General features: G+C 49.1%; 1 protein-coding gene across 1 annotated transcript in view; it reads left to right on the forward strand.

Moving 5' to 3' along the window:
* ROR1 (receptor tyrosine kinase like orphan receptor 1) overlaps positions 1-9,083 on the forward strand; it is a 143,383-nt gene extending 134,300 nt beyond the window's left edge. Inside the window, exons 8-9 of the mRNA XM_039711685.1 lie at positions 2,612-2,823; positions 6,099-9,083. Of these exons, the coding sequence (XP_039567619.1) occupies positions 2,612-2,823; positions 6,099-7,523 (1,637 nt within the window). The 3' untranslated portion in view covers positions 7,524-9,083. The remainder of the gene's footprint in view (positions 1-2,611; positions 2,824-6,098) is intronic.
* The last annotated feature ends 990 nt before the right edge of the window (positions 9,084-10,073 follow it).

Consider the following 10,073-nt stretch of genomic DNA (forward strand, 5'->3'; position numbering starts at 1 on the left):
CCCATACTTTTCCAGTCCTGTACCTCTTCTGCTGTTATTTCAACAGAAATAACAAAAAACTATCCTGAAGATTCCTGTGCCTCTAGATGGGCTCTGAGGTGCCAGGCCTGGCTCAGGCTTTTGATCTGGGATCTGGGACTCTTTTGGTGCCAAACTCTCTGATTTTCCAGCTTTGCTTGATAATAACTGAGATAGGCTGGCTGGGCTGGAGAATTCCTGACCAAGTTTTTAATTGCCAAAACCTCTCACTGCTGCCTTAAATGGTACTTGTTGTTCTGTGGCTTTATTATTCTAAATACAAGCAGAGCTGGATCAGGTGAGCGGTAATTGAATTGTTAAGTGCTAATCTGCATATTAAAACCAGAATGCTGTGTGGGACTTGCATTCTGCTGGTTTTGCACTGGCTGAAAGAGCCATTTCAGGCCCGTTTTAATCAGTATTGTGCATTCTGCCTCAGCAGGACATGCCTAGATGGGAAATGGATTTAATTAGGGTGGCTCCCAAGAAGCCCATTAACCTAATGAGGCTTCACGGTGGGGGCTGCTACTTAATAAGAATAATAATTGCCTTTGACTGGAATAGCTCAGGTGATGAACTGGTGCCCAGGTCTCCCTCTGCCTCGTGCTGCTGCTTTCTTTTCCTTTCTTCAACTGTATCTCACAAGCTGTGAGAGATTTGTTTCATCAAAGTTTGTCAACCTGGTTGCGGGGAGATGTGAAACACGGGGTAATTCGGGCATGAGGCTTAGCAAAGCCCAGCCTAAGAAGTCTGGGAAGGGCAGGGTGTGAATCCCTGCCTCTCTGGGAACAGGGAGAACACCATGGGGGTGGTGCTTTAGTCCTCTCCTGTTTCCCAAAGGCTGGAGGAATATTTGGGCTACCTCTCCTCTCAATTAAAAACCAGATGGCACAACTTAATCTGAAAGGAATGATCAGAGAGGACGTGGGGGGAGCAGAGGACAGCCTGAGCCTGAAAGAGGAGAGGGGTTATGCAAAGTGACATCCAGAACCATTTGAACTTTGCCTCTGTCACAATTTGAGTCGAGCCCAAGCTTCAGATCAAGTTCATGTTTAATGAAGTGCATAAAAGAGATCTGTGTGGGCCGCTAAGCACTTGTACAAATCCAGCCTGGAAAACACAGACAAACAAACTGCAGTGACCCTGCAGGGATAATAAAACATTCCCTCTTCTCCCAGGCTCCCCAAGGCAGCCTCAGGCATTCCCAAGTCCCTTGGAAACAGCCAGGGCTCCAGGGATCCTCCAGTCCCCTGGAGTGAGCTCGTTAATCCGGGTGGAATTCCACCCTAAGCCTTGGGAATGCTCCTGGGAAATGGCAGAGCAGGGCAGGCTCTGTGTGCCCTGCCCGGGGCACTCAGGATGGGGATCTGTGCCTGTCCCTGGGACTCTCAGGATGGGGATCTGTCCCTGTCCCTGGGACTCTCAGGATGGGCATCTGTGCCTGTCCCTGTCCCTGGGACTCTCAGGATGGGGATCTGTCCCTGCCCCTGGGACTCTCAGGGTGGGCATCTGTCCCTGTCCCTGGAACTCCCAGGATGGGGATGTGTGCCTGTCCCTGTCCCTGGGACTCTCAGGATGGGGATCTGTGCCTGTCCCTGGGACTCTCAGGATGGGGATCTGTGCCTGTCCCTGGGACTCTCAGGATGGGGATCTGTCCCTGTCCCTGTCCCTGGGACTCTCAGGATGGGGATCTGTGCCTGTCCCTGTCCCTGGGACTCTCAGGATGGGGATCTGTCCTTGTCCTGCTGGGCTGCCTGAGCTCCTCCCAAAGCTTCTCCAGGGGATGCAGTGCTGGGGATCCTGGGCAATGGCAAAGAGGGATCCAAAATGTTTCCAAAATGCTCTGGGAAGAGCCCTGAGAGGGAGCAGGGGTTGCAGGGAGCCTTTGGGCTGTGTTACACCATCCTCCTTCCCAGCTCTTCAGCTTCCTCCCTTCTATCCCTGCTCCAGCTTCCCTGGCACCTCACACTGCTTGCCTGGCTCTGCTTGTACTGAACTGTTCTTCTTTCACTTCCTTCTGCTTGTACCCATTCCTTTTTGCTGGAAAGGGGCTGATTCAACCTTTAAAGGGAAGCAGCTCAATCCAGAGTGTTCTCCTTTAAATTGTCTCAAACCAAGACACAAAATCAGGAGATTGTATTCCCAACAGAGCTTTTCTTGGAATCACAGAATGCTCTGGCTGGAAAGGGACCTTAAAAATCATTTCGTTCCATCTCCCTGCCATGGGAAGGGGCACTTCCCACAAGCTTCTTCCGTAAGGTGTTTTAGAAATTCCCTTTTCTGTGGGTCTGTGTTAGGCTGTGACTTCATTTCAGCCCAAGCCAAGGCCACGTCACAGTATTCCACTGTTTCCTGCCCATCAGTAGGTTTGACCTGGCAGGGACTGCTCCTGTGTGTCCTCACAGAACTGTTCCTCCACAAAATAATTTCTCCTTTTAATATTAATTAAATAAAACATCATTCAAGGTGGATTTCAGCAATATAAAAAGGATGTTCTATTCTTTTTAACACTTTTAGTTGACCCAGTGATGTGTTTGACTCCGTGGGATGCTTCATTCCTTGTGGGTTTTTTTTTTTTTCCTTTCTGAACCAGATTACAAGGACTCCAAGGAAAAGAATAAAATGGAAATCCTGTACATCCTGGTGCCAAGTGTCACCATTCCCCTGGCCATAGCCTTGCTGTTCTTCTTCATCTGCATCTGCAGGAACAACCAGAAGTCCTCGTCCCCTCCGGTGCAGAGGCAGCCCAAGCACGTCCGGGGGCAGAACGTGGAGATGTCCATGCTCAACGCCTACAAACCAAAGGTAAACCCTCATTTCCGCCTGCACACCCGCTGCCTCCACAGGCAGGGAGGGAAATGCTTCAAACCACCCAGCACTGAGGTGTTCAGGGGGTTTCCAGCCTGGGATCTGTGTGATTTCTGTGAGGGGTTTCTCAGCAGCAGCATGTGCTGGACCAAGGGGGCATTCCTGTGTGTCAGTGTCTCTGGAGAAATAATGGAGTTTTAAAGTTTAAATGGAGTGATAAAGCAAGAAAGCCCTTCCTGAAGCATCTCTAAAACACCTCATTTAAGTGAGAGGGTAATGCAGGTGAAGCTGTGATTCAGCATTTCCTCAGGAGGGTTTTCATGGCTCTGCTCAGTTCATCTGTCACCTTTCACTCAGCTAAAATCACCTTGGGAAAGATTTGTTCCTGGCTTTTCAGGCTTCCCCATTCCCTCAGCTAAAAGCAGAAATGTCCAAAGCAGCCTCAAAGCTCTGCCTGCAGCACAGCTCCTGCTGCTGCTGTTTGGCTTCACCACAGCCCCACGTCCAGGAAGAATTTCAAAAATTTGGATTGAAGCGTGACCAACCTCGTGTTCTTATTTCCTGGTGGGATGTGCAGACGTGGCTGTGGCCCCCAGGCAGGGCTGGAGGTGCCTCCTGGCATCCACAGGCACAGGAATGCCCTGGAGGAGCATTTCCCTTGTGTTCCACACCATGCCAAGGCTCCTGATCCTCAGGGGTCCCTTCCAGCTTGGGATATTTTATGGTTCTTCAAGACCTTGATGGGCTTTGCTCGTTTGGAATTTGGTGGGCTTTGTTCTTTTAGAGTGAAAAAGTGTATTTCAATCCCACACACACACTGGCCTGGTGAATTTATCTTCATTTTCCTTGGAGTTCCCAAGTCCAGCCTTCCTGTACAGTTTGGGGTGGTTTTAGCTCAAAATGTTGGTGGCGGTAAAAAAAACTTTTTAAAAAGTCAGTGTCCAAACTGCATCTTGCATCCAATCTCCTGGAATATTTTGTTAAATTTGGGGTTGCCTCTTGTCCCTGTTCTGCTGGGAATTTGGGGTTCAATCCTAAAGATAATGGGAATGCCAGCATCCTTTTATTGAGGATGCAATTCCCACCTTTCCTGCTGGCGCTCACAGCACAGGAAAGCAGAAATTCCTGGAAATGTTTGCAAATATTGACCACTCTCTTTCCTTTCAATTTGCAAGTCATGTGCTGCAGGAATATTTTCATTTATTTATGCTAATTCAGGATTTTCCCACTGGGAAAGCCAGTTCTCCCTGTCTCCAGTGTTTTGATTGCCTTTCAAACAATATTTTCAAGGAAAGGAAATGGAATCTTATTTTGAAAATTGATGTCAGCTTGGGGTGAAAACACATTTAAGCTTCAAGCTCCCACTGAGGCAGTTGTTTGCTTGGATAAATAGGAATGTTAGCATTTCCTCCAGTGTTAAGGGATTTTAATTGCCTTCAAAAATATAATAAATTAGGGACATCTTGTCCTGGAGCTGAAGAAGAGCTGGAAGGGGTGGGTTCCCCTCTCCCTTTCCCCTGACCTGCTGCCTCTTGTGTATTTTACACTTCCCTACATTTTGGACACCCGTGTGTGACAAAGACTTGTCAAACAAAAGCTGAGCAGATTTACAACTGCTCCCCTCCAAATGAGCCCTTCCTGCCAAAACTTTATGGCTTCATTTTCTTCCCCCAGTTTTCCACTCTGTTGGTTCAAACAGACGGACCCAGGCTCAGGTCAGACAGAGGTCATTTCACTTTCATTACTAAAATATAATTTACAATATGCCAGACCTAAACAAGTTTTAGCCTAAAGGATTTGGGTAATATAAACCATCTGTTCCTCAACAATATAGCTAATTTCCTGCCATCACTGTGCAGTCTGCTGGGCTGCCTGCTTAAATGGCTTTATTATTATTATTATTATCATTATTATGGTTATTAATGCAGTGTTTGTATAAAAGTCATAAGTGATCAATACAATCAGAATTAATTCACGCAAAAACTGCTTTTTTCTATGATTATTTGAAATGTCAGGTTTTTTCCCCACATTGCCACTGGAAAGCTGGCCTTGCATGATTTCAGGAATGCAAATGCCAATGTTTACACTAATTTACAGAACCTAAATCCCAAAGTCATTAACCTTAAATTACTACCTGTGGATTTACTGAGGGCCCTAAATGAGTGGGTTTGGGTGTTACAAGCACAAGTGGAAGTTGGGAATAATACAGGTTCTTTATGGCCCAGGACTGAATGTCTGCACACCAAAGGGCAATAAATGTTTAAAAGGTTTGCCTTTCCCCTTTGAGAAACTCACTGTCAGAGTTTCAGGATGGAACAGGAAAGTGGGAACAGAAACAGACTCTGCTGTACCTGGAAGGGTTAACAGCAAAGTCACGGGAGGATTGGCTACAAGGACATGGTCTTTAAAACAAAATCATTTTTTTCCTGCTAAAACTCCAGGGCCTGGCCCAGAAAACACTTCAGCATGGACCTCTTAGAGCATGGGAATTGCCCCAGTTCCTGAAATTAGTCACACTCAATTGCAAGTACAGGAATGCCCAAGGCCAAATGTTGAGATGCTGATGGTCCCTGCATGAACGTGGATCCAGTTGTTGTATCTGACCTTGTGGAGAGGCTGGAAAGGAATTCTTTTTGTTACCTTTGGGAGCATGGTGATCCCGTTTGGATCCCGGTGATCCCGTTTGGATCCCAGTGATCCCGTGTGGATCCCGGTGATTCTGTTTGGATCTCAGTGATCCCGTTTGGATCTCAGTGATCCCGTTTGGACCCTGGTGATCCCGTTTGGATCCTGGCGATCCTGTTTGGATCCCAGTGATCCCATTTAGATCCCGGTGATCCCGTTTGGATCCTGGTGATCCCACTTAGATCCCAGTGATCCTGTTTGGATCCTGGTGATCTTTGGATCCCGGTGATGCCATTTGGATCCCTGTGATCCTGTGTGGATCCCGGTGATCCCATTTAGATCCCAGTGATCCCGTTTAGATCCTGATGATCCTGTTTGGATCCTGGTGATTCCATTTGGATCCCAGTGATCCTGTTTGGATCCTGGTGATCCTGTTTGGATCCTGGTGATTCCATTTGGATCCCAGTGATCCTCTTTGGATCCTGATGATCCCATTTGGAACCCGGTGTCTCTCGGGCTGTGCCTGCCACCAGTGGGATCACTGCTCCTGTGTCCATTTCCTTGGCTCCCATGCATCCTGCACTGAGAGATTTCACTTTAAAAATGCTGTTTTCAGTGCTGACCTGTCATTGGTGTTTCTGTCACAGAGCAAGGCCAAGGAGCTGCCCCTCTCCGCCGTGCGCTTCATGGAGGAGCTGGGGGAGTGCGCCTTTGGGAAGATCTACAAGGGCCACCTCTACCTGCCGGGCATGGACCACGCCCAGCTCGTGGCCATCAAGACCCTCAAGGACTTCAACAACCCTCAGCAGTGGGCAGAATTCCAGCAGGAAGCGTCCCTGATGGCCGAGCTGCACCACCCCAACATCGTGTGCCTGCTGGGCGTGGTGACGCAGGAGCAGCCCGTGTGCCTGCTCTTCGAGTACACCAACCAGGGCGACCTGCACGAGTTCCTGGTCATGCGCTCGCCCCACTCCGACGTGGGCTGCAGCAGCGACGAGGACGGCACGGTCAAGTCCAGCCTGGACCACGGCGACTTCCTGCACATCGCCGTGCAGATCGCCGCCGGCATGGAGTACCTGGCCGGACACTTCTTCGTCCACAAGGACCTGGCCGCCCGCAACATCCTGATCGGGGAGCAGCTCCACGTGAAGATCTCCGACCTGGGGCTCTCCAGGGAGATCTACTCGGCCGATTACTACAGGGTGCAGAACAAGTCCCTGCTGCCCATCCGCTGGATGCCCCCCGAGGCCATCATGTACGGCAAGTTCTCCTCCGACTCCGACATTTGGTCCTTCGGGGTGGTTCTGTGGGAAATATTCAGCTTCGGCCTCCAGCCCTATTACGGCTTCAGCAACCAGGAGGTCATCGAGATGATCCGGAAGCGCCAGCTGCTGCCGTGCTCCGAGGACTGTCCCCCCAGGATGTACAGCCTGATGACGGAGTGCTGGCACGACCTGCCCTCCCGCCGGCCGCGCTTCAAGGAGATCCACGCGCGCCTGCGCTCCTGGGAGGGCCTCTCCAGCCACACCAGCTCCACCACCCCCTCGGGCGGCAACGCCACCACCCAGACCACCTCCCTGAGCGCCAGCCCCGTCAGCAACCTCAGCAACCCCCGGTACCCCAACTACATGTTCCCGGCACAGGGCATCCCCCAGGGCCAGCTGGCGGGGTTCATGGGGCCGCCGCTGGCGCAGAACCAGCGCTACATCCCCATCAACGGGTACCCCATCCCGCCGGGCTACGCCGCCTTCCCCGCGCCCCACTACGCCCCGCAGGCTCCCCCCAGGGTGATCCAGCACTGCCCCCCTCCCAAGAGCCGCTCGCCCAGCAGCGCCAGCGGCTCCACCAGCACGGGCCACGTCACCAGCCTGCCGTCGTCGGGCTCCAACCAGGAAGCCAACATTCCCTTGCTATCCCACATGGCCATTCCCAGCCACCCGGCGGGCATGGGCATGGCGGTGTTTGGCAGTAAAACTCAGAAACCCTACAAAATGGACTCCAAGCAGCCTTCCCTGCTGGGGGACTCCAGCATGCACGGACCCAACGACTCGGTGATCTCGGCGGAGTTGTAAATACGCGAGGCCTTTGTAAATAGAACCCTCTGGACGCAGACTCGGAAGGGCTAGGAGAGATTTTTGGGTTTTTTTCTATTCATATATTTTATTGGAGGTCCTTTTCTGGTCGTTGGGACAGACATCGCAGCAAAGTGTCTTCTGTGAAGCTTCACTGCTCGCCAGGATGGGCAGGCACAACCAGAAGGATCCTCGTGGTGGGAATCCTCAGCCTTGGCCACGTTTCTCCAAGTGCCACCAACAATTCAAAGAGGGGCAGAGGGAATCTGAGGGGTTTTTTAAAAATAAAAACATTTTATCCGATGCTTTTTCACAGCTTTTTGAAGCTCCGGCGTGGTTTGAATCACAGGAACTTTTTTTAATACTGAAAACCATATTTTAATATTTGTCTCTTTTTTTAGGAGATGCAAAGATTCGGAGATCTGGGTGTGCAATTTCAGTGCCAATAGGGAAAATATTTGTAAATGTTGCAGTCGAGGACTGTGTTTCAAATGTATGATGTGAGGGCTGAATCGATCACTTCAGGTGGGATTTTGGGATTTTGGTCTTTGGCTTGGTTGGGAGTCTGAGCTCAGATTCGTACCAAAAAATGTCATTTGTGTGACAGCACAAATGCTGCAGTTATCAGCTTGCAGCCTACAAACCTCATCTGCTGCTGGCTGCTGAGGACAGCTGGAGCTCTTAAGGAATTGCCTTAAAGGAAATGAAATTAAAGGGCTTTAATTTCAGAACCTGAATCAACTTCTTCAAAGATAGCATTTCATGATCTAGTCGCTCAAGCAGGAATTTTATATCCTTTTGTTGCTATGCAACTGTGTAATGGAAAAGCGCCAAACCACAATTTTCGAGATGACAATCAGCTTTCCCAGGAATATTTATTGTGTCGTTTCAGTGACTCTGACTCCAGTAACCCTGGGAAGAGGGAGGCTCACATTCCATCAGGCAGCAAATCCATCGATAGCAATTGTGTCTAATAATAATGTGAATTAGTGCTGATTTTCCACTTAGAAATGCACCATTTGTGTCATTAAAAAACCCATTCAGGTAGAACCAATCGAGATTCTCCATTTGAAACCACTTTAATGAGTTACACACGTGCTGTGTACGGTACGTTTTCCACAGACTCTTCTTTTGTACTGAATAATATTTTTATTGTCCACAAAAACAATCTTTTTGCTCAGTTGACAATGTTGTATAATAGGACTTTATTTTTATCTTTTTTGCACAAAAGTGTGATGATGTTTTTTGTACAGCAGAAGTGAAAATACATCTCTGCATTTTATATCTTGGGGCTGTTTCTTTTGATTTTTACCCTGATGTAGATGTTCCTGAAACATATTATGGTGATACTCAGCCACTACCTTATACAAATATCTTTCTTTGTTTTCACTGCATGCGTTTAATCACTGTATTACTTGATGATTGAGTTATTAATTACGGGCATTTCAATTAGGCAAGCATGAGAAAAAAAAATGTAATAACAAAGGCTATTTTATAACTGAGATATGTGCATTTTTGTATTTCACGTGCCAGAGATGATATTAAACACTGATTATTTTATGCTGCTGTTTATTAAAACATTGTTTTACCACGAACACGTCGGCATTTCCTCCGTCCTGAAGGACGTGGAAGCATCCCTGGCTCCAGGTTTCCAGGGAAGCTGAGCTGCCATCAGCCCAGCCTCCTTGGCTTTAACCAGGAATTAGGAATAACCAAATCCTTCAGGAGCAGCAGTGGGATCATAAAATAATCCCTCAGACACTTTGTGGTTTCACGTTCAAGCCGCTCACGGCGCAGTTTGAGGTTTCTCCTTTATTTCAAAGCTGGGTCCTTGAGGTTAAAGGATTTCCAGGCAAGAACCAGCTCTGAGCAGCACACCTGGAAAGCCTTGGGAAGACCTCTCCCTGCCCTCCCTCCCTCTCAGCCGGGGAAATCTGGGAATTCTGGGGCTGAAATCACAGTCTGGCTCACAGCTGATGCGGAGGGAGGTGACACAGAGAGGCAGGAGCTCCTCAGGGAGAGATGAGAGGGAAAACCTGCAGGAACTGGTGAGGTCCCGTGGAAAAGAAATGCTTCCAGAAATGGAGGGGTCACTCCTCAGGTGGGAACGCAGCCGTGGGATGAAAGCTGGTTTTGTGGCAAACAAAGGGAGAGGGAAAATTCCAGATGCTAAATCAGCATCCCTTCCTTCTTCAAGGAGGGAGCACAGCCAGGGCTGCTGGAAATGCAGCAGTCTTGGCTGGATGGAGGAGCTCTGGAGGAGTGGGAATAAAACTCTGGATAAACGGTGTTTGCTGAGCCTTCAGCCTGCACAATCTCATCCCCTCCAGGCTGCTTGTGTTGCTGTGAAAGAGAATAAATATTTGCTGATGTAAAGACCACTGAGGCACAGCCTGAAATGGGGATTTGGATCCTTTGTTCCCACAGAGGAGTGACTAGGCTGGAATTCTGCACTCTCTGGATTGAGAGGAAAAGCCCAAAGCTGCCTGTGCAGCAACGAGGGCTGGAAAGCTCAGAACTCCCCAGGATTTGTGTTTATTCAGGGATAAG

This window comes from Passer montanus, unplaced genomic scaffold (assembly GCF_014805655.1).
Source record: "Passer montanus isolate IOZ18808 unplaced genomic scaffold, ASM1480565v1 scaffold25, whole genome shotgun sequence".
NCBI classification, from domain to species: domain Eukaryota; kingdom Metazoa; phylum Chordata; class Aves; order Passeriformes; family Passeridae; genus Passer; species Passer montanus.